Below are 17,606 nucleotides of genomic sequence, written 5' to 3' on the forward strand. Positions count from 1 at the left end.
TCTCCGTCTCTATCTTTGAGAGTCTCCTCTCTCTCTCTCTCTCTCTCTCTCTGTCTCTCCCCCCACCCACAGTCTTTCAAATAAAATGAGAAGAAAAAGAAAAGAATTTAAGTTAATCCCATTTTAAAGGAGATAAAGTTACATTAGCCAAAGAACTGGTGGAGAGTCCTTGTCCTAAGAGTATCTAATTAATTTGCTCAGAATATAATACATTGGCAACCATATGGTTTATAGGAATGGTGGAAGACAAAGCTGTCCCTGAAGGAACCTCACAGGTCGTACAAATGAGGGACTCTGGGTGAATATCTGCTCTGCCTTAGCTCTATCTCCTCCCAATGGTAACCTTGGAGGGTTTTATTTTTATTAAGAAAGTTAGGAAGTTTCTTCATCAGGTGGTCTGATATGATTGACCTAATTCCTTTGAACAAGTTGATATGTTAATGACTTCTGCCCACCACTTGGGTAGATGAAGACCAGCCTACCACTGCCATTTGTAAGAATTAAGGGCTTACCACTTTTTGCTTTTTAAAAATCAATACAGATCAGCCATCTGGTTAGAGACAAGATGCCCAAACCCATCCAGTCCTCATCTATCTCTAGGTTCTCATCTCTGTCTTAAAAGAATTTCCCTTTATCACCAGTCATTCTAATTATAGCAAGTCCACACTCCAAATATGGGACAACTGGGAGAGGCAAATGTGATAGAAATAGAGAGAGAGAGACAGAGAGAGAGAGAGAGAGAGAGAGATGAGGGGCAAAGGTGGTCAATCTGACTTCAGCAACTAGAAATGGTTTAACAAAATTGCAGGTGTATTAGCAAGCAAGAAGGAGAAATGCATAGATATTAGCTAAGAAAGCAACAGTGTCTACATGGTGGTTTTAGGAAGGTGTACATATCCTACATATTATCTCAACTATGGACATTTCTGTTTTCATGATCTGATTTGTGTTCATCAAATCATAATGTAGCAAAGCTCCACCATCTTGTTCCCAATGGAACTGGAAGTGTTCTTTCTTCTATAAGGACCAAGCAATCAAGCTTTTTACTCTTAAAAAAAGATTCATTTATTTGAAAATCTGAGTTACACAGAGAGAGAGAGAGAGAGAGAGAAAGAGAGAGAGAAGTTTTCCATCTGCTGGTTGACTACCCAAGTGGCTACACTGGCCAGGGCAGAACCAGGATGAAGTCAGGTGCCAGGAGTTTCATCCAGGTCTCCCATGTGGGTAGCAGAGGCCCAAGCACTTGGGCCATCTTCCCATTGCTTTTGCTAGGCTTTAGCCAGAGGTGGATCGAAAGGGAAGCAGCCAGGACATGAACTGACGCCCACATTGGATGCTAGCATCTCAGGAGGCAGCTTTACTTCCTATGCCATAAGGCTAGCCAATATACTCTTTCTCTTTTGAGGAATATCTACTACACAGGAGTTTGTCTACAGCACAACTTTGAGTCTATTAGATATATATGAACACTGAACCCGGCAGAAAATCTACTGAAATATCCAAAGGCCACAGGGGCAAGAGGAAGTGTGGTTTTACCTAGCGTGACTTCTCTCTGAGCAGCAGGAACATTTCCACTAACAACCAAATCCAAAAACAGCTCATGTTCCAGCTCTCCCCACCCTCACTCTACTCCAACACACAATCCATGAAGGCAAAGCAAAAATAACACAAATATACCAACCCAAATAACTATTAGTACATACCTCATTAAACTTATATGTTTTGCCCAATTATAAACAAAAACCTGTAGTTAATAATCTTTTAGTTTTCAATGCTTCAGTCTGGCCAAAAAACAAACAAACAAACAAAACCCAAACAAAATAATCCTCATTTCCCAAGGGAAGAGCCAGAGTTTATCTGAATAGCATTATTTTCATTATTTACCAAGGAAAAGGTGTTGTTTGTCCAAATGACCAAATGTCTCTGTCATGATCCAATCTCAGGGGTATGTGAAGTGTCTTCCATGTTGGATGGTGCCCTTAAAGGAAGCTATCTCTTACTGCTAGCCCATCGTGAAGGCCCTACAAGGGCTGTTCACCTATATCCTGGCCATATGGTACGACAGTTCCCTGGGACAATTCTGTCAACATGTCCTTCCTTCCAAAGCCTAAGGGTAGTTCCCTTCCACACCAACGCTTTCTATGAGGAACTCATATGAAAAGTCAGTGCAAGATGGTTATTGGTAACACCTTCTTCAACCTGATGACTAATCTGGACTGTTTTAAAGAAAATGATAGGCGTGGGCATTTAACCGAGTAATGAGGATGCTTGCATCCCATTTTGGTTCAATACCTGGCTCTGGCTTTTGACTCCAGCTTCCTGCTAATGTCGACCTTGGGAGGCAACAGTTCTTGTCTCCCAGCTTTGGCCAGTCATCGCAGGCATTTGGGAAGTGAGCCAGTGAATGGGAATGCTCTCTGTCTCTGCCTCCCTGCCCTGCCCCCAAATAAATAAATAATGCAAGAAAAGGAAAGGAAAAAAAGTGATAGGTGCTAGATCCTCAATTCCTTATAAATGGCAATGACAGGCTGGCTTTCCTCCACCTGATAGGCTACTGGTTAGACCTGATAGGCAGAAGTCATCAAGACGTGAACTTATTCAGGGCAGTTGGGATCAACCATATCAGATGACCCAGTCAAAGAAATGTCCCACCTTTTAAAATAAAAAGAAACCCCTCAGAGCTTAGTCCTGGAAAAGGAATCTCCAAATGAGACAGCACAATAGACCACAAAACTTGAGAGCCACTTTTCTCTTGCAATGCCTCTCTAGGAACTGCTGCCACCAAACGGACTGCCCAACCTTGGACTTTCTGGCCCAAGACAAAGTATATAAGTCTCCCATGAATGTCCTCTTGCACGACTGAGACAAAATGGAAACTCTTAACCAAGCTAAACGAAGGAAATAAATTTAAAGAGAGAGTGACAGCAAACAAGGTGAACTGGTCTAGCCATGGCTCCTCCCCAGCTTTCAGGCCCTGTCCTGTTGTGTCTGCCGTGCTGCCTCCATGAAGGGGCCTGCCTCAGTGCAGACTTCCAAGGAACGTGTCAGTGTGTCGGCGCCTCAGAATGGAAGCCCTGACACCGAACCTCAGAGAGATGAAGAGGTGCCTCCCTAATTAAGGCCACCTTCTAAGTTCTTCTGGAAGCCATACCTGGGTGGCTACTAGAATCTCTGCAAATCAGGTCATGCCTGACCAAGCCGTACATACTTTTCTTTACTCCTTGCTTCCTTTCGACATTCATTTCGACATTCATTCTCTCCTGTACTCATCCAATCATTCAGAAAATTTTTATTCAGTGCCCAGTATGGCCCAGATATTGTGCTAAGACTACAGTGATAAAGAAAATGACTCCAGGGGCTAGCATTGTGGTGCAGTGGGTTAAGCCACCACTTATGCGGCTGGTACCCCATATTAGAGAGCTTGTTTGAGCCATGGCTGCTCTGCTTCTGATCCAGTGCCCTGCTGATGTGCTTGAAAAAGCAGAAGATGGCTTAAATACTTGGGGCCCTGCCACCAACATGGGAGATGTGGAAGGAGTTCCTGAGTCCTGGTTTCAGACTGGCTCAACGCTACCCATTGTGGCCATTTGGGGAGTGAGCCAGCTGATGGAAGATCTCTGTCTCTCTCTCTCTCTCCACTATCTCTCTCTCTCTGCCATTCAAATAAATAAATAAAAATTTTAAAAGAAACAGTTCCAATCTCTTTCATTATTCTATTTTTACCTTTTTTCCATAAGTGACAAAAATTGTATATTCTCAAGGTATATAAAATGATGATTTGAGGGCTTTAAGAAGTTCTCTATCACCTGGATCAGCTCCCCACTTCCACCTGAGCCCCACTGAGGTTACCAGACCCACATCTCTGGCTGAACCAGGGATCTCTTTAATCTGACTGTCCAGCTGAACCAGAAAAAAACAGAAGTCCCTAACTGGACTACAAATAAGGTGAGAATTTACCTCCTGTAAGATTTCTTGTAAAAATCTATTAAAGCAGGCATTTGTCTGGATCCAAATTGAAGTGGTTATTATTGGATCTGCTCTAGGGTGTGCTGCTCAAATTTTATTAAGATGGTATTTGTTTTGCTATTAAAACAGTTGTGTTGTGGGGCTGGCACTGTGGTATAACAGGTAAAGGCACCGCCTGCAGCCCATATGGGTGCCAGTTCTATTCCCAGCTGCTCTACTTCCAATCCAGCTCCCTGCTAGTGCTCCTGGGAAAGCAGTGAAGGACGGCTCCTGCACCCACACAGGAGACTTGGAAGAAGTTCCTGGCTCCTGGCTTTGACCTGGCCCAGCTCTGGCCATTGTGGCCATTTAGGGAGTGAAACAGCAGAAGGAAGACCTCTCCCTCCTCTGTCTCTCTTCCCCTCCCGCATAACCCTGCCTTTCAAATAAATAAAATAAATATTTAAAAAAACAGGTGTGTTTGTTGAATGTTTCAGGAAGGATATGTAGGCCCAGCAGGTGCATATTGCTCAGCCATCATGAGCTTTTACTCAAGAGGAAAAGTGAGGAAGAAGGTTGAGGGAAGGAGAGTGAAATAGGACAAGCAGATGTCCATATGTCAAGTATTTTGAATTATACTGAGACCCAGAAAAAATAATGGGATGAGGGTGCAGGGAGCAGACACTCCACCCATCAATAGGAACAGTGGCACATGTATAGGTCAGAGCTCTAGGGAATAGCAAGACTGCTGAGCAGGAATGAGCTTCCAGGTCCTGATGGGCTCTGTCACCATAGATAAAGTTGAAACTTTAGATATAAAATCTTGTGTGTGTGAGGAAGGAGTCAGGGTAGCAGTCCTTGGGGTCCTTCTGGACTGCAATGACATTAAATACATTGCATAACTCAAAACATCTGCCCTGCCTCAAATGTCCTTCTGCCAGTCCTTTTATTTTAAAGATTTACTTATTTATTTGAAAGGCAGAGTTACAGAGGGAGGGAGGGAGAAGTCTTCCATCCCCTGGTTTACTCCCCAAATGGCCACAACAGCCTGAGCTAGGCCAATCAGAAGCCAGGAGCCAGGAACTTCCTCAGGGTCTCCCACATGGGTACAGAGACCCAAGCGCTTGGGCCATCTTCTGATGCCTTTCCAGGCCATAAGCAAAGAGCTGGATCAGGAGTGGATTAGCTAGGACTCAAACCGGTGCCCATATGGGATGCTGGTGCCACTGGCAGAGGCCCAACCCACTATGCCACATTGCTGGCCCCGGAAGTCTTTCTTGATCATCCAAATTCCCATGCATTTCTCCCACACCTCAACTCCCATAACATTTACTATCTGCATCATTCATTTGACATATATCTCTGATTATTTCACACGCACACACACACACACACACACGCATACATCTTTTTGGATCAGATTATATAGTCTAGGGGAAAAAAGGGGATTTTATCTGATTCCAAGTTCTGGGAGCCTTTAGAGGGAAAACACAGAATTCAAAGTCAGAACTCTTGTGTCTTAAACCCAGTTCTGCACTTCATTAGGGGTCTAACAGGACAACTAACAAGCCATTTAACCTTGCTAGGCCTCAGGCTCCCACTAGGAAAAATGGGTTAAAATACTAATGCCAGCATGGCATTGTTGTACATAGGTTAAGTCAACACCTATGATGCCAGCATCCTATATCAGGCTGCTGATTGGAACTTCAGCTGCTCCACTTTAAATCCAGCTAATGAGCCTGGGGAGGCAGTGGAAGATGGCCCAAGTACTTGAGCCCCTGCCACCTCCATCCAGGGAGACCTGGATGGAGTTCCTGGGTCTCAGCTTCGATCTGGCCCAGCTCTGGCTGTTGTGGCCATTTAGGAAGTGAACCAGTAGAAGGAAGAAATCTCTCTCTCTCTCTCTCTCTCTCTCTCTCGTTCTCTTTCTCTTTCTCTTTTCCCTTGCCTCTCTCCCTCTCTTTCTGTGTGGATCTGCCTACGAAATTGATAAGTAAATAAATTTTAAAATAAAAAATAAAATGAAAATAACAATGCCTCCTCACACAGTCCTTAACTCTTCAGAGTTATCCTAGTACTCACTCAATGGTATTGGTTCTGTCCCCTGCCTTACCAAGCACAGTCATCCCTCCTCCACCGCCGCCGCCACCCCACTCATGGGGGATTGGTTCCAAGACTCTGCAGATGCCAGAACCTGCTGATGCTCATATCCCTTGTATAAAATGATGCAGTATCCACAGTAGCCTATGCACAGCTCCTGTGCACAGCAAACCATTTCTAGTTACTTACATTGCCTAACACAATGTAAACGCTATGTACTAGCTGTGATTCTATACTGCTTAGGGGCTAACGGGGGGAGAGCCTGTCCATATTCAGTACAGACAACTTTTTTCCTCCAGCTATTTCCAATCTACAGTTGCTGAATCCACAGAGGGCCAACTGTATATGAAATCGAGCCTTTCGTACTGTACTCCTGGCAGCACCCTGCACACAGCAGAGGCTCCACTATTTACTCTTCTTGACAACGCTGCCACCAACGACAACGCTGTTGTTGCCTGGAAAGGACTAGGGGTGAAGATGGTCACCTAAGCCCCAACAAACCTGATTTTTCAGTTTGAATGTACCGTCTGCCTCGGGCCTCCTGCTTTCTCCTTCTAACATGTGGGGTGAGGGTGGAAAGAGGCCTCCAGTCTGGCAGAGGTCCCTTTAAAAATGTACCCAGGCTCCTCTTCTGCCAACCAGGCTGCTAAAAATACTGCGACAGCAAAAGCTGAAATATTTGCAGGGAAAACTGAATTTCCTGCTACCCCCACCCCCTCCACTCAATCGGGTGAAATCCTGACCTAAGAAGCCCCCAGATCAGCTCTGACAAAGGCACAGGCCTCCTACTTTCCCATCCTCTTCTCAGCACGCAGCCGCTCTGTGGGCTTGAGACATCACGCTCAGAAAGTGCCCACTCTGAGGAGGGGAAGCCATGAGTATTGGCGAATAGACTGTCACATGCCTTGGCTTTTCTCCCTGCTTACTAGGACCAAGTCCACTCCAAATCCCCCTCCATCTGTCCCAAGAAGGATCGGTGGAGGACCACAGAAGCTTCCTGCTAACCCATCTTTCATCCTCTCTTTTTTCTGCTACCATCTCCTCTCCTGCCTGCCGTGGCTTTTACTCCTCACCTGTCTACTTCCACATTCCTGTTGACTCGAGCACCCTGCACTGACAGGCCCCAGCTCCCTTTTAAAGATTTATTTGAAAGGTAGAGTTACAGGGAGAGAGAGGGAGAGACAGAGAGAGGTTTTCCATCTGCTGGTTCACTCCCCAGATGGCTAGACCAGGGACCAGAGTTGGGCTGATTGGAAGCCAGGAGCCAGGAGCTTCTTCTGGTTTTCCTATGCAGGTACAGGGGCCCAAGCATTTGGGCCATCTTCCACTGCTTTCCCAGGCCGTAGCAGAGAGCTTGATCAGAAGTGGAGCAGCTGGGACTCGAACCTGTGCCCATATGGGATGCTGAAGCCACAGGTGGAGGCTTAGCCCACTATGCCACAGAGCTGGCCCTTTCTAACCCAGGTTTTCCAAAGCTCAGCTGCTTGACAGGCCTGCAGCTCTCCTCCTTAAGTAGCCAGAGGGGCTGGCAAGGGCAGAGGAGAGCTTTGTAAGTTGGACATGAAGGAAAGCAACAAGAGTGTCCGAGCCCAGCTGGCTAATAGGCAAAACTCTGACAGCTGACCTGTGGCATCCAGACCCCAGGTCGGGCAGGCAGCTGTGGGGAGGATCATCTGGCATCACTCCGCAGAGCCAGCGGATCCCAGCATCCCGTAGTGCACCTGGCACCTTTCCAAGCTCACCCAGTCAACAATTGTGGGCTTAGGGCTGACGTCAGCTATCTTGCTGCCAAACTCCAGGGGCCTCTTCATGGGGTGAGTATGTGCAATGGGACAGCAGTGGCGACAACCTGCTCTGGGTGTGAGTCCCTGCATGCCGTGCCTTCCGCCTACGGGCACGGATCACCTACATGAGGCCATCTGTGTGGCTGCTCCCGCCTCTGGAGCTTGACTGTGTGAGTGTCTGTCTTCTCATTCCGGGCCCTGCCTTGGTCTCTGTCTTCTTCCTCACCTCAGAGCTTGCCCATCCCCCAGGGCCAGCACTGTGGCCAGTTCTGCGTAGGCGCCTCAAGTGGGCTGTCGCTGAAAGGGTTGTTTTGCGGGTGGAGCTGACGGTAGCCGTCTCTTTCCCCCAGGGCCCACCAGTGCTCACAGACACCCTCACCCCCACACAAAGGTGTTTCAGGAAGAGGGAAGGGCTGTGCTGCCTGTGTGGGAGTTTGGGGGGGGGGTGTTGTAAAGACACCCCCCCTTTCAGCTCTGACCAGCAGGAAGAAGGGCCCAGAGGCAGTGCAGGCTGCAGAGGGATGTTGCCTAGCAACTCGGGAGACTTTACTGCAAACTCACCAAATCCCGAATTCCTCAGCTCTAATTTGGGAAGGAAAAAGCACAGAGCCCAGGCCTGAATCCACTCGACCGTCCAAAATCTTCTTTCCCTCTCCCCTCTGGGATCTGGAGATGAAGTTCAGGGGGAAGTGGGACAACCTAAGGCCCCAGGTATGCCCATGGTTAAGGCAACGGCCTGAGTCCCCAGGACATCCTGCCATTTGGTGGTGGGGGGGGGGGGGTTTGGAAGATGTGCCAGAGACAGATTGGGGAACAGATTTTCAGTTACAAGGGTGGGTGAGTCCCAAGCATGCTGGGAGAGACACCCCTACACCCCATGCCCTGGAATCCCACCCAGCATTCTGCTCAGCTGGCCCCAAGCTGGCCAACACTTTCCCCATCCAGATGGACACTGGCATGTCCCTACCACTCAAGTTCTCGACTTGGCAAGGAAAACCTCTGGCCCGAACATTCAGGTGGGAAGGGAGCACGCCACGGCCGTGCCATGGCTTGCCAGTGGCTGTGTGTTCCCTACAGCATGAAGGCAAGACCCTGGGTCTTGCCTGGAGCTGTGGGGGGCGTTTTTCCCCTCCTAAGCTCTGATCAGCCCTTCTTGCCTCGTTCTCACCTCTGGCATCTTGGCTGAGAAAGCCTTGCAGTCTGGTTTTCTCAGAGATGGCCCACCTTGCAACAGAGCCTGCCCCGTGCCAGCTTTGGGCCTCTGACAACCAGGAGGAAGCCCCTCTGGGACGCCTCTCCCTTATCTCCCCTTCCCAGCCTCTCCCACAGCCCACAGCCTTCCTCATCTCGCACCCAAAGAGCCAACTACTCCCGATAATCCCCTAAACTACTTGGGTTTGCCTAGTGTTCCTTGTCTCAGGAGGAGAAGAGGGAGTGGGGGAGGGGGAGACAGTTTTTGTCTTATTCTGAAGCAATGGATCAAGAAGTTAAGCAGAGTCTCCTAAGAAAAGAGGGGTGTGGGGTGGAGGCTGTGCCTCCAGATCTCTATGGATAGATTATATACATACAGATGGTGTTGTACACAGAGGATTTTGTTTGGTGCAGGGCATAGAGATAGGTAAATGATAGAAAGAGAGAGATAGACCATAGATAGATGGATGGATACATAGATGGTGCAAACATCTTGAGTAGGGTGACTGACTGCTCCTGCACACGCCCATAACGTAGGGTGTCTGTATGGCTGTTTTTGCAGATTGTGTACAGGAAAAAAAAGGCACGGTTAGCTAGCCTGGGGAATATCATATACGGGCACGTGGGGCTTGCGAGCTAGTGTGTGGCTATGCGTCCATCGCAGCGCTGAGCACCAGCAGCTCTCTGCGTCCCGCGCTAGGAGCGACGGTGGGATGTTTTTTGCCGCCCGTCCTAGGAAGCCTTTCTTAGCCGCCTGAGGGGGAGGGAAGTTAGGGGGAGCCATATTCGGGACTCCAGCTAGGTGGTGGAAGCGGGAGCAGGTGGGAGGGGGTGCGCGCCCAGATGTGCCTGGCATGGAGAGGGCCTCCTTCTGCCTACTCGGGGATACATCTGCCCGGCAGTCTGCCGCTTCGCCAGCAAGGGGGCCGAGTTTGGGAGGATGGGGCGTGTAGGAGAGATGGATGGAAGTGTGTGGGCGGCGGGCTGGGGCAGGAGCAGAGCGCGGCGCAGCCAGCCCAGAGAGGGAGGGGCCCGCCCCGTTTCTCCCCGCCCACCCTGCCCTAGGCGTCCCCCAATTGGCTAGCCGACCGCGGGGCTCAGGTTACATTCGCGAGCTGAGCGGAGCGCGGGAGACAGGACCCGACAGGAGAGCCGCAGGTTCCGCGCGCGGCGGCGGGCGCCCGACTGCCCCAGAGCCCCCCCACCCAAAACACACAGACCCCACCCCTCCCCGCGCCCCAGCCAAGAGCCCCCCCAAACACCGGCATGGACTGCTGCACCGTAAGTGAAAGGGTCTGGGATGGAAGGGGGTGCGGAGACCTAGGAGCAAACAGGGGCGCCTGCCGAGAAGTGGGTGGGGGGCGGGGGGCGGAGGGTGGAGGGTGGTGGCTAGTGGGTGGTGGAAGGCGCCCGCCCGGCTTCGAAGCCCTGGGAAAAATGCTCCGCACCTCGGCGGGGGCGTCTGAGCGCCCATCCACCGCGCAATCCAGGTGGAACTGCGGGCTGAGCCAGGGCTCTGATGCAGGGGAGCTGCAGGTTAGACAGGGGGAGGAACTTCCACCTTGAGACACTGCAAACCGTCGCTCCGCGAAGGTGCAGCGACTCCTTTCCCCCAGCTCTGGATCCCCACCCCAAGCCCCATATTGCTGCCGCTGCCGTCGGTGGGCGAACAGGCTGGTCCTCGCGACTCTCCTGCGAGCCCCTAAGCACCCGGTACAGCGCCGGCTGCGATCGGTTCACTCTGGTTGGCTTCGTGTGGTTCTGGGGAGGGGTTGTGGGCCTCTAGCTGTGGAGGGGCTGGGGGAAGTGACCGCGAGAGAGCCCTGCTGGCGAGGGAAGGAAGTGTCTACCATTTGTCAGCGCCCACACGGAAACCTGGTTGCTGCAAATGCCTAACGCCAAGCAGGTTGCTGCTAAGGAGGCCCGGTATGAGAGCGCCTGGCTCAGCATATAAAAGATTTTTATGTTGTAAGTTTGTTTGTAGCCCTTAAGGGTGGAGAAAGACTGCTTCAAAGCCCTCGCATTCTCACTCAACCAACCCAACTAACCATTCAGGACAGTTACTGACTGTGCAGGTTCCCAACCGTCCACTCATTCCATAGCCTACGAAAGGAAAAAAAAATGTGAGGTTTGGAAGGAAAGGGCAACTCTGTCTAAGAGGCAGGTTCCCTGCCCACACCTGGGTGCCAAGAGGCAGAGAGAATGTAGGCTCGAGTCCTGGTGGTTGTAGTTTTAACTCACAAGTATCACGAGTAGTTGCCAATCTGTGAGCGCTTGCCATGAACCTAGCATTTTACGTTTAAGCATTGCAACAACCAGTGAGGTAGGTGTTATTTCACGAATGTGCAAACTGAACTTTAGAACAATTAAGTGATTTTTCCTAAGTGTGAAGCAGGATTCCAGCCTGGCCCTGGTTTGAATAGCTGTATTTCAACCTTCCTCTAAAAATTTGCTATTTTCCCCCTTATTCTAAAAGGTACATGCTCAACCTAGAGAATGTAAAAACTAGAGGGAAGTATAAAAAGAACTTCACCTATAATCCCACCTCCTGGAGCACAGCATAACACATCCCCGTCCTGTCTCCTCCCGCGTTATGTTGTGCTCCAGGAAGCAATGTTGGACTGTGAAAGGACAGTGGGCTCTTGGTGGAGCTTTCTTAGCTGCCCCTCCTCTCCAGCGGTGTTTCTAAAGTAGAGAAACTGAACGCATGGTGGGCTCTAGAATATGAGTTGGTGGTTTGGTGGCTGGGGTGGGGGTGGGGGGATCTGGGGGACATGGAACCCAGAAGAAGAGACTGCAGGGGCAGGGGAAGCAGGACGTATGGCCAGTGGGAAAAGATGAGTGAGCAAAGAAGCCAGGGAAGGAATGCAACTTGTCTCCTCCCGTATCTACTACAGTAATCTGGGTAGGATGTGAGGTCTCTGCCTACAGCCCCGGACTACCCGGGCTGGTGCTTGTGATGTCCAGGGAGGCACACTGAGGGAACAATAGATATGGTTGGACTCAGTGTCTGCCAAAAAATGGGAGCTGCCCACCCAAAAGGCATGGAAGAGGCAGACACACAAATATCCGTGGCCCAGGGTCCTGGGGCACCTCTTCCCGTGCACCTGTCCACAGCGCTTAAGGGCTAGCAAGAGAGGCGCTATCATCAGACTGTATGGGGGGAGGGGAGGGCAGGAAGAGGGAGAGGAGGTGACAAGGGTGGGGGGCCAGGGAAGGGCAGGGCTGGGCCAGGCGTTTCCCCATTCTGTGGCTGGTGGGCTCAGTGCTCAGAGGGAGCTGTGGATGTGTCTTTTCAGCATCCATTCTGCTGCTCTCCTTAATGACCACTTCACCTGGAGTCTGGGAAGAACCCAGTGCTGCCTTACTTCTTCTGTCCTCTTGCTAAGGAGGCTGAAACAGAAATAAGGAAGAAGAAAGCAGATTTGTTTTGTTATCTTTTAGGAGACAGAGCTGTTGAGTCAAATGTTCCAGTTGCTGATTTACATCGCCATATATATATCTATATTTATATATATATATATATATATATATATATATATATATATATGCTTTTCCTGCATTTGGTTAATATGAAGAGGCAAAGAAACATTTTTTCTGGCTCCTATTCCTTCCCTTTGCTTAGTCTAGTTGACTTGATCTGGCTGAATCAATAGAAGTAACCTACCCTGAGCCAGTGATAAGCAACACAGACCACTGAATCCAATCACACTGTCTGTCAGCTGTGCAAGTCTGAGTAAGTTAGATCTCTGAGGCTGTTTCCTGACTTCTAAAATGGGGATTAAATGAGGTAATATGTGCAAAACGCTTAGCACGGGACCTGATGCATCACAGGCACAGGCAGGGCAGATCCTAAGGCGATTGGGATTTGAGAGATGAAGGCGACTTTGTTCATCTAGGTCAAGTTCTAGCTGTGGCTGAAGAAAATGAGACGATCAGAGGCGAAGTGATGTGCCCAGCTGGGACCAGAAGCCATGGCTTCTGCTTTGTGGACGGGCACACTTTCCTCTCCCAGAGATCCCCAGTTCCTGCAGAGCTCTCCGACTTACGCCATCAGAGTTGGCTTTGGAAGGCACCAGCCTAGGCACCTTCACCAATGAGCTCCTGCCCGGATTCCTTTTCACCCTCCCTCCGGTTCTCCCTGTGGACAGGCTACCTCTTAGCAGCTCCATCTTGAAAATTCAGCTGGAGGGAGAAGGGTTGATTCTGTGGGGAAGCAGAGTGTTGGGGGTGGCTTTGCCTCTTGTTCCAGGTTTTCATCCTGGATCCAGCTGGGGTGGGTGGTGACAGCAGGTCTGGTCTTCACATGGTTGGGGGAAGATACCCCTTCCTCCGCTCAACTTCCCCACCCCTTCGCAGCTGCCGAGGCCAAGGAGAAGAAGGGGGTGGAAATGGTTTTCTGTGGTTGTTTTTGAGAAGCAGCTCATTTTGCTCCTTGAGACTATTCCAAGAAAGGCTTAAGCTCTGAGAATCAAAAGAACCCAAAGCAGTTGTTTCTGGTTTTTGGTGAGGAATGAGATGTCAGGGAGAGCTCTAGACCTGGGAAAGACAAAGAGAGTGAGAGTTGGGCCACGACACACCTGCCCCTTGCTAACTCCTTTTAACGGTGTTTACGTGGATGGTGGGCATCTTGAGCACGAAACGGAAGTAGTTTAAAGCCTGGGAAATGAGGATTGCCTTGGAAAGCATGGTGAAGGGAACCTTCTCTAGAACTGGGCTTGGTTTTCTAGAATTTCGGTCTGTGCACCTGAGGCAGACCTGGCTGAGATGATGCTGATGGAAGCTTCACACATCTCCCACCCACTTAGGAGAACCAGAAGGGTGGTGTAGGGGAAGAGGAGAAAGTGGAACCCAATTGCCATTACTGTGTGAGACCTTGGGCATCTCAGTATAAGTCCTCAGACAAAAAAATGAATGTGACTTCCTAGGAGCCAAAGGACCAGATCCGAGGAGAAGCTCCCTCTGACTGCACAGTCATCGTCTCCTTCCCAATCCACCCTACCGCTGGAACCAGGCTCAGGGGCTGATCCATTCCAGAGCCTTGCCCAGAATGGATCCCACCAATTCCCTAAGCCTGCTGTCAGCTAGGGTAGGCTGTTAGAGAAACAGAACACTGCTTTGGGGCATGGAGGTGGGTCTGGATATTATTGGGCTGAGCCATGTGAAATTGTTATTGTATGATCACATTTTGCCTAGAAAAACAATTATTCCACTTCACCTCACTGTTATTTAAAATATCCATTGTAATAGCTACTATTTATTGAGTGACTAGATTGTGCCACAGCTTTATGCATATCATGCTGTTTACTCTTCCCGACAACCTATAGGTATTGGTACTATTAGCCCGGTTTTCCATATGAAGGGGCTTAGATAGGAAATGATTAGGTAACTTGCTCTAGACCATGCAATTACAGGAGGTGAAAGAGCCTCAGTTTGTTTTCTGGGCTGTATTTACTTATCCTACAGGGTAGGGGCTATAAATACATTCTGGACTCTGACATACGACTCCTAGGTCCACCACTGACTACAGATTGAACATCTCTCATCTGAAAATGCAAAATGCTCCAAAGTCCAAAACTTTTTGAGAGTTGAAAAAACACACCCACCTGGAAAATTCCATATCTGACCTCACGTGTCACGTTGCAATCAAAATGCAGGCACACACACAGGATTTATTCATCATCCCCAAGGGGGAAAAAGACCTTCCCAGCTCTTTCGCTTATCTTTTCAGAGTTTGGAATATTTGTAATTACATAATGAGCTATTTAAAACCTAGGAAAAAGGTGAAATTTTAAATACTCCTGGTCCTAAACATTTCAGATAAGCAATGGGCAACCTGTATCCATGTAACCTCAGGTAGGTTTGTAAAATAAGCCCCAATCACTGCTTTTATTAGGAATAAATTAGAGTACTAATAAGGAGGTATATCACAGCTTTGTTGTTGAAGAGGAAATTAAATAATGCCTGTGAAACACTGTGTTACCACACCCGGGACAGAGTAAGCACTTAAATGAGAGGTGCTGTGCTAATTCCCTTTTCCGCATGAGCACACCAAGGAAGGGATTCTTGCTCCCGCTGATCCTTTCTTTGGGGGGGGGGGGGGTGTTTGCTTTTGGAGTGAAGCCTTTTCTCTGTCACTCCTTCTGGACTATCTCCTCTTGTCTGTGTTTGAGTTCCTCCTGGGGATCAGTGGAAAATGGACAGTCACTGGGCAAACAGTGTCTGGGCGGCTAGCCCTAGGTGGGAAGAGGCTGACGCCCTGGGCAGTAGCCGCTCCTGGCTCTGCTTCCAGCTGTGAACAGCGGTGTGTGTCTACTAAGGGAAAGGAGGACTTGCTGAGCCTTCCACACCCTGACCTCAGGAATCCAGTGGTCCCTGGGAGCTGGAGACCCCCACCCCCACCCCGCTCTGAGAACCCCGGGGCCTGCGGCCACATCCTGGAGTGCCTGGTGCTGTCTCCCTTGCTCCTCCGAACTCACTCTCCACTCAGCTTTTGCAGCTACTGTAACTCAGCCGCAGGTCCTGTGCCTTTGACCCATGCAGGGCTCTCTGGCTTTTTAGTGTCCTGCACCACCTGCACTTTCCTGGTTCCAGCAAACAACCGCCCCCTTGTCCAGAAGTTTTCTCTGTGCCTGCCGCTGCCCCAGGACACACACAAACACAGCTGGTGCACAGCCCTGCCCCAGCCCTTCTCCACACCCTTGGCACCCCCTCTCTGCATCCCCGCGGGGTCTCTGCCCAGTCACCCCACAAGAACCCCCTCCCTCCTCGTCCTCCCTCACCCCTCGTCCTCCCTCACCCCTCCTCCCCCAGGAGAGCGCCTGTTCCAAGCCAGACGACGACATCCTAGACATTCCGCTGGACGACCCCGGGGCCAACGCGGCCGCTGCCAAAATCCAGGCGAGTTTCCGGGGCCACATGGCGAGGAAGAAGATAAAGAGCGGAGAGCGCGGCCGGAAGGGCCCGGGCCCCGGGGGGCCGGGCGGAGCCGGGGGCGCCCGGGGAGGCGCGGGCGGCGGCTCCAGCGGAGACTAGGCCAGGTGAGGCGGGCGGGACGACGCCGGCAGGGGGCGCTGCTTCCCCAGCGCTCCTCCGCAGGACCGAGGGGCACTGAGGGCGGGCGGGGTAGGTGGAGAGGGGTGTGCAGGAAGCTCAGGGTTGGGGGCTGGAAATCCGAGGCTTTGGAGCGGGTTGGGGTGGAGGGGGCTGGGAGGAGGCTGACGGGGCTGTGGTTCCGAGCACTCACCTTTTTCTCGCTGCTCGCCCTCCTTTCTGCCCTCCCCGGGACCGAAGAACTGAGCATTTTCGAAGGTAATGAACAGGACTCGAAGCGGCGGGGTGGGCTCCCTGAGGGGGAGGAAAGCACCAAATTCCCGACCCTTCCCTATGACCTTCCGCGCCCCGGAACATGCACCTGCACCTGGGTTTTCTCATCGAGATGCCTGAGGCTACGACGGGGACACACCTGAGCCAACCCAGATAGGCATTCACCCCTCATTTTGGCTGCACAAGCCCGGGCCGGGGGCCGTAAACACCGCGGCACGCGCGCGCACCTGCCACGGAACTCGGTTCAGCTCAGCGACTCGGGGTGGGCGGTCCTGGGTGACTGGGGCCCCGCCCTGGTACCCCGGCTCGGGAAGGGTGGGGGGGAGGCAGTTCCAGCAGTGGCCAGGCTCTCAGACCTTCTCTGTCCTCAGTTCCCGAGGAGAGATGGACGCCGCGCCCCCTTCGCAGCCACGAGACTTCCCTGCCGTGTTTGTGCCCCCCTCGTTCCTACCAACCCGACCGCTCCAGGAGCCCCCTGCGTCCCAGAGACTCTTTCCCAGGCAGGCTCCGTCGCGGAGTCGCTAAGTCCGCGCCCTTTTAGTTAGTCCTCCTGGCCGCTGTGGTCCCAATCCTCCCCGCGTACCCCAATTTTCCTCCTTTGGCTTCTGGCCCACCTCGCCCCGCACCCTGCATGCAGCTTTGCCTCCGCGGCCTCGGGGCGTTTTCCTGCGCGCCCTGCAGGGGGCGCCCTAAGCGTCGCCCAAGTACACTCACTTTCAAAAAAGAAAAAAAAAAAGTCCTTTCTTTTTGTGCACAGCTAAAGGGGGCGCCCTGCGTTTCTGTGCGGTTCCCGCCCCCACCCTAGCCCCATAAATTTAGCTCTGGGCCGAGGAGGGAGGGGAAGAGGGATTGTATGGTGTCGGGTGCCCCTTGCCGTGATCCCACCCGCCTGTCATCTCCCCCCTCTTCTTCCCCAGCGCAACCCCCGAGAGCAGCCTCTCCAGCTCTCTTGCTGTTGACGCTAGTGCCGAGCGCCAGGGAGGCTCGGTAGGAGGAGTCTTCCGCGGCCCCGCCCCTGTCGGCCCCGCCCCCGCCGGGCTCCTGGGGCTGTGGCCGGAAGGGTTTTAATCTCCGTGTGTGCATGTGACCGTGCTGGGTTGGAATGTGAACAATAAAGAGGAATGTCCAAGTGTTCACAGGGTGCCGGAGGGGAGGGAGTTTGGGTGCACAGAGCCACCGCTTGGCTCCTGAACAGGTCTCACTTGACCAAATCTTTGGGAGTGAAGTGCAGAAGCAGCTAGGTTGAAACCCACCCTGGTG

The 17,606-nt window shown here is 51.3% G+C and overlaps 1 protein-coding gene and 2 long non-coding RNA genes across 3 annotated transcripts; 1 reads left to right on the forward strand and 2 right to left on the reverse strand.

Annotated features, from left to right (window-relative positions):
• Nucleotides 1-10,151: 10,151 nt before the first annotated feature.
• Nucleotides 10,152-17,480, forward strand: NRGN (neurogranin). The gene is made up of 4 exons (XM_002708741.6): nt 10,152-10,301; nt 15,834-16,060; nt 16,314-16,331; nt 16,718-17,480. The coding sequence occupies exons 1-2, from the start codon at nt 10,287-10,289 to the stop codon at nt 16,053-16,055; spliced, it is 237 nt and encodes a 78-aa protein (XP_002708787.1). The 5' UTR covers nt 10,152-10,286; the 3' UTR covers nt 16,056-16,060; nt 16,314-16,331; nt 16,718-17,480.
• LOC149128579 (uncharacterized) lies at nt 12,089-13,379 on the reverse strand. The gene is made up of 2 exons (XR_016221521.1): nt 13,177-13,379; nt 12,089-12,413 (listed from the first exon to the last, which is right to left on the reverse strand). It is a non-coding gene; the product is annotated as an uncharacterized LOC149128579 (long non-coding RNA).
• On the reverse strand, nt 15,996-16,609 carry LOC149128580 (uncharacterized). The gene is made up of 3 exons (XR_016221508.1): nt 16,486-16,609; nt 16,267-16,367; nt 15,996-16,130 (listed from the first exon to the last, which is right to left on the reverse strand). It is a non-coding gene; the product is annotated as an uncharacterized LOC149128580 (long non-coding RNA).
• Nucleotides 17,481-17,606: the final 126 nt, after the last annotated feature.

The sequence above is a fragment of the Oryctolagus cuniculus genome, chromosome 1 (assembly GCF_051225735.1).
Source record: "Oryctolagus cuniculus isolate XC-2025 breed Fujian yellow rabbit chromosome 1, ASM5122573v1, whole genome shotgun sequence".
Taxonomy (NCBI): domain Eukaryota; kingdom Metazoa; phylum Chordata; class Mammalia; order Lagomorpha; family Leporidae; genus Oryctolagus; species Oryctolagus cuniculus.